The sequence below is a fragment of the Haliotis asinina genome, chromosome 12 (genome assembly GCF_037392515.1).
Source record: "Haliotis asinina isolate JCU_RB_2024 chromosome 12, JCU_Hal_asi_v2, whole genome shotgun sequence".
Classification (NCBI taxonomy): Eukaryota; Metazoa; Mollusca; class Gastropoda; order Lepetellida; family Haliotidae; genus Haliotis; species Haliotis asinina.
The window spans coordinates 55,543,007-55,558,672 of NC_090291.1; the positions used below are offsets into that span (position 1 = coordinate 55,543,007).

General features: G+C 39.2%; 1 protein-coding gene across 1 annotated transcript in view; it reads left to right on the top strand.

Moving 5' to 3' along the window:
- LOC137257731 (Wilms tumor protein 1-interacting protein homolog) overlaps positions 1-11,442 on the top strand; it is a 45,715-nt gene extending 34,273 nt beyond the window's left edge. The window contains exons 3-8 of the mRNA XM_067795143.1: positions 810-877; positions 2,509-2,571; positions 2,935-3,065; positions 3,486-3,537; positions 4,169-4,237; positions 9,092-11,442. Of these exons, the coding sequence (XP_067651244.1) occupies positions 810-877; positions 2,509-2,571; positions 2,935-3,065; positions 3,486-3,537; positions 4,169-4,237; positions 9,092-9,487 (779 nt within the window). The 3' untranslated portion in view covers positions 9,488-11,442. The remainder of the gene's footprint in view (positions 1-809; positions 878-2,508; positions 2,572-2,934; positions 3,066-3,485; positions 3,538-4,168; positions 4,238-9,091) is intronic.
- The last annotated feature ends 4,224 nt before the right edge of the window (positions 11,443-15,666 follow it).

Sequence of the window (15,666 nt, forward strand, 5' to 3'; positions counted from 1 at the left end):
CTGCTACATGGTCATACAGAAACTGAAACTAGGTATTCATTCATCTTGAAGGTTTTTCCTGTTTGGGGTATTAAAAAATTGTCCCTGAGTGGATACTTGGCTTACCAGATCTATGTAGCCATGTTAGCTTGATGTAGAACACAGAAGACTGACTCCAGTGAACAGACAAGACCTCTTTGTCTTTGTTTCAAAGTTTTAACATTTTAACTGAAACACAGTATTTTGGCAAACAAAGATATTTATTTCAGTATTTAGGTAAATGATTGACACAGTTATTAAGCTAGCTTTCACATGTATGCATATTAAGCCCAAAGAACAAACCTACAAACATTCCTTGACAGATTTCTTCCCCAGTCAGAGTGATTGTATTGCAACTTTCAGCTGAATACAAACTTATTAGAATTCGGAGTCAGTCAGAGGTTGGCTTACACAGGTCAAGAGCTAAGGTAATCATGAATAGTGGAAATGATAATATCTTAAAAAATACTACATAACAAACCGAGATCCTTAGACTGTCCTCTTATCCAGACTTGCCGAAGGAAGGCCAGTCAAGTGATGCAGTTCTCAGTAGAGAGTTGTGTCCTTTTGACATGACAGGAACCTATGATTGTGATGCGGTTCTCAGTAGAGAGTTGTGTCCTGAAGACATGACAGAAACCTATGATTGTGATGCGGTTCTCAGTAGAGAGTTGTGTCCTATAGACATGACAGGAACCTATGATTGTGATGCAGCAGAAATACTGTCCAAGATGGGATTGAATCGACTTGTTCATTTGTCCGAGTTTAAGCTGTTTCTGTTGTGTTGACAGGGAGGACGTTGCGAGGGAAAGCGTTCTACAATGTCCATGGGAAGGTCTACTGTGAAGAGGACTATTTGGTAAGTACTACATCTGACTGCTTTATAATTCCATTGATGATGACGGTATGTAATGCCAATGGAATGTCTGTTAGTGACCTTGAAAAGGACCAACACGTAGCAGTGTATTCAGGTAGCTAATGGTGTGTTGGAGATTCATGTCGTATAATAGTGTTCAAAGTGGCACTGTTAAACAATACTGACTCGCAGTGACTTGAGGTGACACTCATACACTGATGTATTGACATTTCTAATGTCCATGTACTCTAAAGATTTACTGTCCACCACAAGTATATGAGTGTCCATGCTATATATAATCTGTTTGTGGGAAAAAAGTATGTGGTGTTAAAATAGAGATGTGTGATTAAATGTTTCAAGGATATCACAAACTCCCCCACAGCAACCTCTCCTGCAGCAGCCTCACAGCAACCTGCCCCAAAGCAAACTCCCTCACAGCAACCTCTTACACAGTAGCCTCACCCACAGCAACCTGTCCCAAAGCAACCCCCCCCCCAATACATCCTCTTCCACAGCACATGAGTGTGAAACTGTCTGCTTTATGTCCTGAATCATGAGGCTATTATAATTTTGAGTGCCAGGTGGCAGCTGAATTGGACTAGTTGTGATTTAGGTGTGGTAAGTTATATGAACTCAGTGCCTTTTTTTCACTTAGTTGTTTGTGAGTGTTTTGAAGGGCCTGTAATAGGCGAGTCTTGTCAAGAGATATAGGAGGCCTGTTGTGAGTTCAGGGTGAAAAGTAGAGCTTCTTACTAGTAACTGAAAGATTATAATTGGGGGTTGGGATGTGAGGAGAAAAAAAAAATGATATTATGATTGGTATTTTGTAAGTATAGCAGTTTAAAAGGAAGGCTTGTGAGCGTGTGTAGAATGAGTGAATCAATGCTTTTGAATTTCGGAAAATGTGAATAAGCTCACAGTTTTTTTCAGTTTGCTGTTGAGCTGAAGTTGTATTCTTAGATAAATCACTGAATAAACGTTATCATAGCAAACAGATGACCTTACCACATATATAACCGTGTTCTGATTGCGGTCCTGTTCAAATGTTTTTAAGGCTATCACAGACAGGCAATTATTATTATTCATGGAGGGTGATATTGTGTCAATGACGGACTTGAGTACATGTGTAAATTTTGTCTTTTGGCTGTGTTGCTGATGTGGAATAAAATCTTACCTCTCCGCACGTGTTTGTGGACGACTGGCCTCATTATAGCAAGAAACCCATGGAGATCTGGGTTAGAATTGATTTTCAAGAACCCTCTTGTCTCCCTCTATGAAGGTCTGTGTTAGAATCTTCAGTAACCATGCTTGTTGTTAGTGACGCTTAAGGGGATCAGATGGTCAGACTTGCTGACTTGGTTGACATATATTGTCATATCCCAGTTGCGTTGATCGATGTTCATGTTGTTGGTCACTGGATTGTCTGATTCAGATTCGATTATTTACAGACCACCGCTAGAATATTGCTGAGTGTGGCGTAAAACTAAACTCACTCATTTTAGCCAGTCTGTTTTATTAGACATTTTTTCTAATTGTTCCCTCTGAATGATCTTAGCTGATGTAGGATGAGGAAATGGCCATCGCATTGTGTAAAATATAGCTGTGGAGTAACTGACCTTTGTGTTTCCCTTCAGTATTCAGGTTTTCAGCAGACTGCAGAGAAGTGTGTCGTGTGTGGTCATCTCATTATGGAAATGGTGAGTACTGTCCAGCTGCCAGTGACTTATAGAAGATCATTTTGGTTAATACTCGAGTTAATGCTGTTTGTAGGAAGTCATATAGTTGTGTTAAGTAGGATATCGGTGTTAAACCTTGTCTGACTGGGGTATGATGTTAATCTCTGAGTGACGTGTCCATGTAATACTTTGCCGTTCACTTCGAAGAGTTACTTTCCTACATTGAAAATATGATTATTGTACTGATAGTGTAAATGGGTTTAACATTTTAGAGAAGCGTAGCATTGCTCTTCTCCGGTTTGATACATTGCTAAATCACCTGGTCACTTACTCATTTGAAAAAGATAACGTTTCTAATTTCTGTGTCTTTGGTTTGACTTTCAGATCTTGCAGGCCATGGGGAAGTCATATCACCCGGGTTGTTTTCGATGTTGTATTTGCAATGAGTGTCTGGATGGCGTTCCCTTCACAATCGATGTTGACAACAAGATTTATTGTGTGGCAGATTATCACAGGTTTGGCTCAACTTTCACAGCTGATTTACTTCATTTATTGTGTTGTGTCAAACCTTTCAAATCAGACTGATTTAGGAAAAGTTCTACAAAAACATACATTTAGAAATAGTGGTCCTCTGTTTGCCCTGTTCACAATATCCTTGCGTAAAATCACAGCATATTTCAGTATTTGTGAAACTTGACAAGTACTGTAGTTCAAATACATTTCAGGTTTTTTTTGCTTTGAAGTTTTTTGAGAAGATTGTCCTTGTTTGTTTTCTTTCTATACTATTGAATGTTTTTTATATGATTATTTCTCTATGAAGCCATATCCTATACCTGATGTAGGGGTGTATGTTCTGGTGAGGAAGATAGTTGTCGATATGAACCACAACTGGAAGTGTTGCTGGTGTCACTGATGATTCTCTGCCATTGTTTCAGAGTGTATGCTCCCAAGTGTGCTGCGTGCGGACATGCCATCACCCCAGTTGATGTGAGTAGACTCGTACACACTGCATGACATATGTCATGTCTTTTCAGTCCTGGGGAACACATTCGAGTTGTTAACTTCTAGCAGGACAGGGGATCAGTTTATCAGTTGTGTTGAAGGAAACCTTCCAGATGTACAAAAAATTTTCCCAAATTAGAAAAAGGGTTCAAGGTGCATACTCATGCTTTGTCTATGAAAATTTATTGTTGTGGCGCAAACATGTAACATCATCTAAAATATCAAGGAAAACCCAAATCTGTGAAAATCTACAACTGGTACTTATTAATTTGGTCCCAAGTCAATGTCATTAAGAACTATGGTGAGCGAGTGGGGTTTGTAGACATCTTGATGAGGTAACTTGTCATTTGAAGAGTTTTGCTCCAGAGGTACATCTGTTTAAGGTGTATTCTTTTGTAGCCCCAAATTTTAGCCAAAAATATATCAGGATAAAATATTCCCTCTGTTGTGCCCCATTTGTTTGTGTGTGTGGTATGTTTGATGTATCTGCTGGTTGTGTTATAACAGTACAGAGGAGACTCTATGGGTTGTCTCCAAGGATACGGCCTTTCACCTCTACTGTTATCAATGTTTATGTGTGGTATATTTGATGTATCTGCTGGTTGTGTTATAACAGGGCACAGAGGAGACTGTACGGGTCGTCTCCATGGATAAAGACTTCCATGTCGACTGTTATCATTGTGAGGTAAGAGTTATCTCCCTTCTTCATCATACCGCATCGTCATAGCTACATCTCATCTTCACATCAACTTGCAGACTAACACATTATAACATTGAGATGTCTCTTTTTCGGATGTATGCAAAAGTTATGTAGGTGTGTGATGGCTGAAGTTTGTAATGAAAATTTGACTCATAACTTTGTGTTCTCTTAGGTCGAAAGAATATGATAAACAAACTTTTTCTTCACGTCCAGTTAAAGTGATGCATTTTTAGTCATGACAGTTTTGAAAGCTTTTTACAATGGTTCATTGTAAGTTCTGCAATACAAGAATAGAAAGTCTGTATTTTTGTTCTCTACATGTTTAAAGTCTCTTGTCGTCACATTGAAAGTATAGAAGTATGATCACATTCAACAGACGTCGTCGTCACTCTCATCTCATTATGTGAGGCTCTCATGACTCTTTATCGCTGCTATAGCTGGACATCATTTGGGAATGTTTGGAATGTACAGTTGAGACATCTCAAGCATCATTCACGCACTAACCCCTCAGTATTGTATCTGTGTATTGATGTCAGTGTATAGCTAGTGGATGCAAATACAAGATGGGACATCGTTCAACAGCAGTGGTAGCACCAGGCATTGTGTCGCAGTAGATAGACAACTACTTTACACGTATGTCATGTTGATGTGTCGATGTTGCCTCGGGTCAGTAGAATGTTCTAATGCCTCACAGGTGTACCACTAATAGCTGTCTTTGTTAGAATTTACAGTGTCAGAAGTTCAGTTTCTCAGAAACATCATGTGAGATAGGGGAAGTATATGAATTTATAATTTATATTAAAACTTTCAATCTTGAGTTAAATCATTGGGCCTACTTCTTGAAATATGTGAATTTTGAACCACTTTGTTCAAAACTGTCAAGTTTGTCAAAGCCTAGCATCAGGCTCCCTGTTAGTCTGAGGAGACATTGTTTAGGGGTGGAAAATGTTTGCTTGAATAATTTTTTGAGTTATGATTGCTAGTCCACAAGTCTGTGTAATCAGTGAGTGGGTTCTCTCATACAACTGTACATTGAGAGCAAGTAATGTAATATAGAATTTCTCCCAGTGAAGACCCATTTAGTAAATATTTGCTGTCAGGCATTTTGAAGGTTCTGCAGTAACTTATGCTGAAATCCTCACTGACATTACCATTTTCATTCTCATCTGTTTTCATTTACGAATTATCATATTCAATGAGAAAGACATGTTATTTATTACAGTTTCTGCATGCAGAGGGTATTCTCTGGTGTAATAACCAAGGGGAGACAACTGTGTATTCATCTAGATCCTGAACTTCAGTGAAAATACTTCTCTGTTAGCCGTTAAAGTGGATGGAGGATATATTTGTGTTGCTTGCCTTCACATGTTTGCTTCTCTTTCAGGGCAAAAGAAAATCGGCTGAGCTGTATGCTCAAATATAAATCAAAATAAGGGTTAATATTGACTTAAGTAGATGTTTCCCCTTCTCCTAGCTTTTATAGAACCTGGTTCTGGTGTTCTGGTCTTATTGCATTGGACATAACAAGAGTTTGATGCCAACTAGAAATTAACCACACAGAATGACTGACCATGTAGTTTACGGCTTTTTCCACTGAGGAGGCCCTATTAGGCTGGATGTAGTTCCAGTTTGTGCAAGTTGATTTTGTAGAAGACTGATTCCTATTTTAGCCAGTATGCATATTTCTTTTTTTGCATATTTCATTCCTTCCAGATCCTGCTTGCATTCCTCCCATGTTGTTGTTCTCAAGATTTTGAACATAGATTGTTCTTGAAACATAATTAATCTTGAAGCCATGTAATTTGTAAACCATGAAACAACTAGCTATCCTAGAGATTGTGCATTTATTGTAGAATGGCAGATTGACAATCCTGATTGTGGTTTTATGTGTGTGTGTGGTAATTAAGATTGCTAGTGTTTTTATTTTTTCACTACGAATATGAAGCTACTCTGACTTTACTCTGGATATTGACAGATGGGATCAGGTGGTCCTGTTGACTAAATTGATTCATGTCATTAAACCCATGTTGTGTGGTACGGTGTTCATGCTGTTGATCAGTGGATTGTTTGGTCCAGATTCGATTATTTACAGACAGTTGCCACGAAGCTGGAATAAGGCTGTGACAACAATCAGTTAATCAGTATTTATTTATTGGCGTTTATTCAGTATTTGACAACATGTTGTCACTTGACATGTGACTTCTTACACTGGACACGTCTCACTCAGTGCCTGTTAAGTGGATGCAGTATCTGAAAAAATGTAGACTTGACCTGATCAGAATTAAGTTCAGACATTTTGAATGGGCAAGAGAACCATTTCACTGCATTCAGATTCGACATACTTTTGACAGCAGTTCAGGTCATCAAGTTCATTGGACATCCATGCTAAGATAGCGATACTCGTAAATAGGAAAACACCTCTGTGCATGCTTGCCGACATACTTTATCGTTCATGCTTGTCTCAGTCCTCTCATTTCTCTTTCATTGTATATTTTAGTATCCGCGATATCATCTTTATTTTGTTGTTTACAATGTTTATCTAATACATGTAGTGTTTTGCTTCTTCAGTGTTAAGTAGTCTGTCACACCCTTTATGTTGACTTTGTTTCCTGCTTTCACAGATAGATGGGAAGCAAGGGACATAAGGTATCTTCTTCACATAGTACTTCCCTGCCAACTCCTCAGCATGTTTAATTTATTCAATTTATTTTTTTTTTTTGTATATTTTGTAGTGGTGACTCTTTTTTATAATGTAAGAGGTGCTTGATACAATCATCTCATATCCGCTGGTCACACTAGTTCATTCCAGAAAGATCCAGTAGGTCTCCATCCCCTTGTCAAGCAGTGATATAATTGCTATTGTATTTTGGGTATTATGTTTTCTGTCTTGGATTTATAATTGTTTTTACCTCAGTTTCAATTACCAAATAATTCTCTGCTATGATAACAGAGAAATATATCATTGCCTCATTCTATGCTGTAGTCTATTGTATAAGATGAGGAGATACAGCCCCGTTGCCAGGACGATTCTGGCTCTGTTTATGTCCCAGCAGGCTCCCAGCCGACCTGTCTAGTCATTTTTTTTCAAAAGAAAGTGAGAATATGTTCTTGAATTAGGTTTGAGTGTACATCTCTTACAAATTATATATGACCGTATGCATGGGTTCAGATAGTCACTTTCACAGCATGGAAGTTGGGTATTCACTAGTTTTCCTACAAACAGTTTACACAGTTTCACAGTCGAAGGCAGACATCTCTGCCTGGAAACATCCTCATGTAGCTGTGTATAACATAGACATTGTATGCATACCATGAGAATAGTGTAAAACATCTGATGGTATCCAAATCTGATGTTTTGTCCTTGTTGAGTATTAATTTCACATATGATTGTATCGATAATGTTTAACAAAATGTCATATGAATCCATTTTAAGCACTTGTCATTGAAACGTCAAGCTGTTCAATAATTGTTTTGACTGCTGTTAGTTACAGAATGGTGGTCAAGCTACCAATCACAGATATCCACTGTACACAATATGTATGTGATATTGTATTTATTCAACTGTTTTACACCAAAATGCCGTATGGTAGACTCCTCACATATACACAAGTATATTCACTTCACTAGCACTAAGGCTGTTTGTTGCCACGAGGTATGGGGGTAAAAGCTAATACTGGATTGTTATGCATGAGGTCACGCTTTTTTATTCAGCATGTCACTCCGGCATGACGTGCATATGAGACATGTCATGAGGCTGTCTTGTCATGCCTTGTGATTGACATGAGCCTACAGTGTGAGTTGTGCAGCTGACAATTTCTGTTGAATACATTTGGCACACTTTCTGGAAGGTTGGCAGTCTCATGAAACAGGATTAAGCTCGATGTATAATGGCAGAACATGCAATATGTGCTAAACCTACCCATGGCGTCTCACGAGCCCTACGCTGAACTAGAAGAGTACTGTAGGGGGAGGAATTATGAGGAACACAACTTTTCGGAGTGTATATGTTACATCCCTTGTAACAAAGGGAGTTTGTTGACATCTATAACAATCTCTTATCCTTATAAATGCCATTCAAAGACCTGAAGAGTACTTCAGTTTTCAACTTAGATTTGATCAGTAACAAGTTTGTATTCTCGATCCCTATCATGCTCATGCACATCGTGACATAACTCAATACATTTCAAAGCAGTGTCAGACCAACTCACTAATTCTTAACAGTGTAGGTTTAGAAACATTCTTTTGGAGAGAGTCTCACTGCCTTGTGATAGGATGGCCCCAGAGTCAGCATCTGACGTGTGGCAGGGATAACTCACCTGCATCTTAGTGAATATTCGGTATGTGACCACTAATCTGTTCCTGTGTTGTGATTAACTTGCCTGTGCTGCCATCTGTCTGTACTGGTGACCTTTATGTACAGACCTCCCACACCTTGGTAGTTAGCTTTAGACTGGATCCTCACAAGCAATGTTCTGTGAAGGGAATAGCTGTTTGTGTAGATTCTAGATTAGGCTATGTACAGAGTGGAAAAAGGCATATTTGCATATTTATGTATATTCACCTATTTACTCCCTGGAAAAGGTTTTGTTATTTCTCTTCTTAAAAAATGCTTAAATATTTTCTTTTTTTATGATTTTTATTAAGCGTAATGTAGAAAGTGATTATTTTTTAGCATCACATCAGCATTCTCGTTTTTATTATGAGTCAAAAGCACACAGAGTAATGTATAGCTATATTTTACAATCAGCCTTTTGGTTTATTATTTTATGTTTGCTTTGGAATGGAAGATTTGATGATTTATTGTGCATCTGTATTTTTACATTTTGTTAACTGTTACAGGACTGTGGTATCCAGTTGACAGACGAACCTGACAAACGATGTTACCCACTAGAGGAGCACCTGTTTTGCAGAGGCTGTCACATAGCAAGGCTCAACATCCAGTTTCCTGATGATCAGTTTTACATAGACCCCCTCACATTCAACATACAGAAAAAGTCTGATCGGCATGGAGGTGGAGGGGTCATCACGGTTGCCCCGTCCAGCTACGCTGCTGTTGCTATCAACACAGGATCCATACCCATCATCAACTCCGACAGGAACACAGGAGGGGAGGAGATGCAAAACGGAGGCCATAGTTTTGATTACCAGTATGGTGGCCCCCCTCCCTATGCCTCCCCGAACAAAATGACTGGTCCACCAAAGCCAGGAACCAAATATCACATCACTGACTTATAGGTTGTCATGGACATAGTTCTAGTGCAAATATATATATATATTTATTTTCTTATATTGTGTGATCGCCATTGAACAATTTGGTGTGTAGAGAACTGAGAGGTTGATGCATCAGGTGATAAAGGGAGGTCACTCTCAGGTGATAAAGGGAGATCACTCTGCAGCTGAGTGAGTGCATTTTTGGACAACATTGTTGCTTCTGATGCCACAGGATTCCCTGTCTGGACAAACAGTGTGGTTAACCTCACGAGGCTGAGCTTGTGTCAAGGAGGGTACAGACATTGATTTTTACCAGCAGTTGTGTTTGCGGACTGTCTCAAAACTTTTGTTTCCCCGAAACAGCATATTTCAGCGTATATGTATAGATGAGCTACGCTGTCTCCAGAGTGAATGTGATGTTATCTTTTTTTTTCTAATTTCAGGTGGTTGTGCTTGCTCTTCAGTTCTAGGGTTATTTTGATGGAAATGTTGCTTCTAGATTTCCAATAGCCATGTCTTTCATTTCAACCCCAATTTTCATCCATTTAATCCATTTTCATATCCTAAGAATCTCTTCCCTTGTATCGAAAAGTCATGTGTCATATGTGAATGAAAGTACATTCAGAAGAAATTATTTATTAAGATAAACGTAAGTATATATTTTTTATGTAGCTTGAAATGTGGCCTCATTGAGAGAGAGCACTGCGTACGGACATATTGTGACTTGGTCCTGTTATGTATATAATAACTGTCAATAACACATAACCACTTGTCAAGATGACAGTATCTTGAGCTAAAGTGATTTTAATATGGGATCAACCATTTAGAATTCAGGAGGGGATGGGACACAATATATTTTGTGGGGAAACTGATTGAAGACCTACAATTATCGTCTCTGAAGAATGGATTGGAAACACTGCTGCACAGCATAGTTTTTCGGGACAACTGGAAACTTTTTTTAAATTATATTTTTATAAAACTTTGGAAACAAATACATATGTTATATTTTATGTCTCTGGGCCACTATTGGGGTTTTGTCTATCCAGCTGGACACTCTCAGAGGGGAGGTTGTTGTTCCTGGACCCTCTGTTGACCACTTGTCCATCCTTTACCTGTCCACCTCTGACCTGTCTTCCCTTTACCTGTTCACTCTCTCATGTCCACTCCTTACCTGTCTACCCCTGTCTCATCACCCCACACCTGTCCAGCCTCACCTGTCTTCCCTTTACCTGTTCACTCTCTCATGTCCACTCCTTACCTGTCTACCCCTGTCTCATCACCCCACACCTGTCCAGCCTCACCTGTCTTCCCTTTACCTGTTCACTCTTTCATGTCCACCCTTTACCTGTCCACTCCTTACCTGTCCACTCCTTACCTGTCTACCCCTCTCTCATCACCCTTTACCTGTCCAGCCTCACCTGTCTTCCCTTTACCTGTTCACTCTTTCATGTCCACCCTTTACCTGTCCACTCCTTACCTGTCTACCCCTGTCTCATCACCCCACACCTGTCCAGCCTCACCTGTCTTCCCTTTACCTGTTCACTCTCTCATGTCCACCCTTTACCTGTCCACCCTTACCTGTCCACTCCTTACCTGTCTACCCGTCTCATCACCCAACACCTGTCCAGCCTCACCTGTCTTCCCTTTACCTGTTCACTCTCTCATGTCCACCCTTTACCTGTCCACCCTTACCTGTCCACTCCTTACCTGTCTACCCCTCTCTCATCACCCCACACCTGTCCAGCCTCACCTGTACTGCAGCAGGACCAAGTCACTAAGTCATGTACAGTATGGTTCTGAAATACATCATTGTTCACCTGACATGCATTTTCTCTTTTTCGCATAATGTGTCAATGCGATTGGTTGGGTGAGTTCTTGATTGTTTTGTACAGCTTCTCCTAGTGCCAGAAATGTGATGACTTGTTGCCTGCTAGTGCTGCTTTAAACAGAGAACCATTGTCCATTAAACAGAGAACCAGCTCGTTTGTTACCTGAGTAATAATGTTGATCGTTTGAGGGATAGCAATGTTGAACATTAAATGAATAGTAATGTTTAAAATGAAATTAAATGTAATGTTGACTTTTAGATTAGTAGTGATGCTGAACATCAGATGAGTAATGTTGTTGGACATGAGTTTAGTACTAAATTTAGTACTATTTAGTACTAGTATTTAGTGTTAAATAGAATCTGTTGTTTCAGTCACACGATGAGAAGACTATGAAAACTGGTTGTTGAAGACTGACATTCTCTGTACAGGTGATGTGAGGCTAGACACATGGAATGTCAGTTCCTTTCACAAACTATCAGAAGTTAGTTAGTGATACTGCACATCGTTAAAGTATTGATGTTAGTTACTTGCAGTGCTATGACTGCTACAAGTCTGTGTGAAGATATAGACGAGATGTGATAGTCATAGTGCTATGGTCATGTGATCCAAATTTCCTGGTGATACACTATGATAGTGCTGTTCTGATTCACCTTAATAACCTGGTTGGAAGTCAGTGTGTGGAACTGTCAGTGCCCTGTGTAACATGCTATATACTGCCTGTGTTATTTGAATAGTACATGTGTGAGATGCTAGGTTGTGGTCCAGGATGTTGGTGGAGAGCTGCCAGAAGGCTGGGCACAGGTGCCTGAACATTGCAGGACACAGTGTCAAGGTTTATTGTTACAGTTGGCCATTGCTCAACCAGTCGCCTGTAATATTGTTTTGATATGTATTGCAGGTGTTTGTCTTAATGATATTGGTAGGACTTATTTATTGCAGGGAAAGAAGTGACAAATTGGGTAGAATAATTTATTTAGACCATAATGAATTAAAAACAGCTTCTATGGTATGTAAATCTTGGATCAACAGTTGTATTTTGAGACCAGTGGTGTGTGTAGCTACACTCAGAGTTGGTCTTCCCCCATGCTAGTATAAGATTGTCTCCTGCTTGATACAACATCGATCTAAGGAGCATCAGGTGGTCACCATTTCTGACTGTCATTTCTCCTGATCATCTGGATTGTTGCTGATGCTGTTAATCACTGGATTATCAAGTCCCAGTTACTTTCACATGCTGTGAATGTTGCTGAGTAAGCAATCAATGACATTCACTCACATATGGGTTATGTTGTTATGTCTTTTTATGCCTCAGCAATATTTAAGGTAAATGATGGTGGTATGTAGACCAGATAATCCAGTGACTGGTGTCATGATCATCAGTGCATGCAACTGCTGGGCAGACTGTGACATGCAGTCAGCCAAAGCATGGTATTGTACTACCCACTCATTTCAGTTGCCTGTTCAAATAAGTATTGGGTGTTTTGGACCTATACCGTCAAGCAGAATTGCACAGGGGCTGGCTGTGCTTGTGTGAAATTAAACCCATCTTTGACTTCACAGGTTAAGTTCTATGAAACATCACAGTCTCTACGTAGTTTGGAATGTTTAATTTATTGTGGTCTAAAAGTTGATGTGCGTGGTGTACCTTTTATGTGTTCATGGAGATGTCTATCAGTGTATAGGAAACGAAAGTGCAATATTGAAGATTATTTATTCCCTTTCATCCATGCCTCACTACTAGATTCCATCAACTTCCTGTTAGTGTTTCTCTGCTACATCGCCTAGCAACCATCTTGTATTTTGAGAACCATTATATTAACGAAGTCTTCCTTGTTTGTGATTTCACAGACAAATGAAATTTGTTTGTTTTAATGATGTATTGTATATGGAGATAATATGTCTGTGGTAACAACTGCCTTCTCAGCAGACATGTCGATGTTGTTTCTGTCAAGAATTGTGATGCAAAGACATTTTTAGTCAAAATACCCAGCTTCCTACTAACAACGTTTGCTGTGTTCCTGCAAGGCAGAGATCTTCATTCTCTGTCCAGTCTGCCTGAAGCATGAGTAACCCATGTGGCAGATTTTTCTGACCATTTAAGAAAGAGTTTAAAATAAGCTTTAATTGTGTACTTAATGACCCAAGATTTAAATGATGGCTTGGCTGTTAAATACATATATGGAGATATTTAGCATGTGAACTGTGGCCTTATGGAAATTGTTTGTTATAGACAAATTATATTAAATGTTCAACCACGTTTGCCAATATAAAGATATAGGCGGCCAAAACATGAATGTTAGTGTAAGTCCAAAAAGATGAACACAACATACAGTTAGGGTTATTGTAGCTAAAGGTAGTTGTGGAAACAAATACTGAAATATTAATCTGTCCTGGTCAAGAAATATTTCTCCTTTCTACTTAGTTGGTGTGATCACAAAGTGTACATAAGTAAGTCAATATCAGTTGGTAATCACGTGATTCCAGGTGGCAATCACTGACACCAGTTGGTAATCCGATGACGGTCACACGACACAGTTGGTAATCAGGTGACGGTCACATGACACCAGCTGGTCATTATGTGGTGGTGGGTGAACATCACAAGCTACAAGTTCCTAGCCACCAATATATTGCAGTATATCCATGGCTGAGGCTGGCGATGGCATGTAACCGTTCATTGTGAATGTACCATCTTAATTTATGCTCCCTATCATCATACCATACACACCAGTATGACTTGTTAACAGTACTCAAAAAGCTAACTTCATGTGTAGTGCACCGTGGTGGAGTCATCAGCCAGGGATTGTACATCATGAAGCTGGCATCAGGCCAACATGTAGGGGATAATCACACCGTTAACATACAAATGTTGTCATGTTGTGAAACAGACGCTTATCTGTCATGCAGCAGTTGAATCAAATTACCAAAAGAATCAAAACAGGGACAAAGTCAAATGGTTGTTTTACATTGACTATGCATGTTAACTTTTTATGCATCCCATAGCAGACTAAAATTGAAAGCATCAATGTTCTGGTGATACTGCACTGTGGGTGTTATATTTGTCTGACAAGTGACAAAATGTATATTTCCCTGCTGGATCTGTGCCCTGTGAAGATATCTCCTACAGATTGTGAGAGTTCATGTAAAGAAGTGCTTTATATGAATATGAATACAGCTTGTTAGGTGGTTGGTTCTTACATACTGTCATTTTCAAATTGCGAATACTGGATTGAGCGAATATTGTTATGCCAATTATCTCAAGAAGAAATATACCTAAATGGAAATGGTTGAGGTGGTAAGAAGAATATGACAGATTGCTGCTCAAAAAGGGCCCTTCCACATGAGCTCAAAATGTTGCAACTTGTTTGTATCTCATCATTTTCATAAATACCACCAAATAATGTTTGGATGTTAGAAGGGGGAAAAAAACCAGCCATCATACCAAATAAGTGCTTCCAGTTTCAGCCATTATTCAATCCTGTTTTCAGGTAACGTTGGTTTTCGGAGATAAGCAAGTTTTTCTTGAATCATGTTGTCACAGCTGAGAGTGACAGTGTGTAAGGCTGTACTACTGATTCCTATGCAGTTTACGCCAAGCTACCTGTGGACATTGTCGCCTATGTTGATATTGACAGTGCAGCAGTGGGTCAGGAGGAACATCATGGGCCTCATGTGATCAATGTTATAATAATTATTTTCAGTTTAGTCTTATTTAATTTTTTGCTGAAGACTTGGTTAGAAAGCCAGAGTTGTAAAGACTTTGTTTTGGTAAAAATATTCTGTCATAAAACTTGTGTTTGTTTATCTTGTTCACAGTAAATGATAAGTTCAGATCAGTGTGATGAGATGGACCTGCAAGATCTACTGGACAGCATACCATATTTGGAAGATGGATATTCTGGTTACATTACAGTTAAACAATGTCACTAACAGAGCTGCTGTTGTAGATACATGTAGCATAGACGGAGATAGCACAGTGAATGAGTACTATCTTGAAGATGGAGATAGCACAGTGAATGAGTACTATCTTGAAGATGGAGATAGCACAGTGAATGAGTACTATCTTGAAGATGGAGATAGCACAGTGAATGAGTGAGTGAGTGTAGTTCTAAGAGGCACAACAGTATTCAAGGTATATGGAGTTGATCTGTAAATAATGGAGTCTGGATCAACATGAGCATCCATGTATGTGATTGAGATACAATGATGTGTGATCCAAGCTGGACCCCTGAGTCACCTCCTACGACAGTTACTGAAGATCAGTGCTAACTCATATCTTCATTGGAGACAGAACACCACGACAATAGTCAATCATCCATGAAATGACAAGACTAATAGTAAAATACATTTCCTGTTAAAGCATGTCAGTACTGTGAT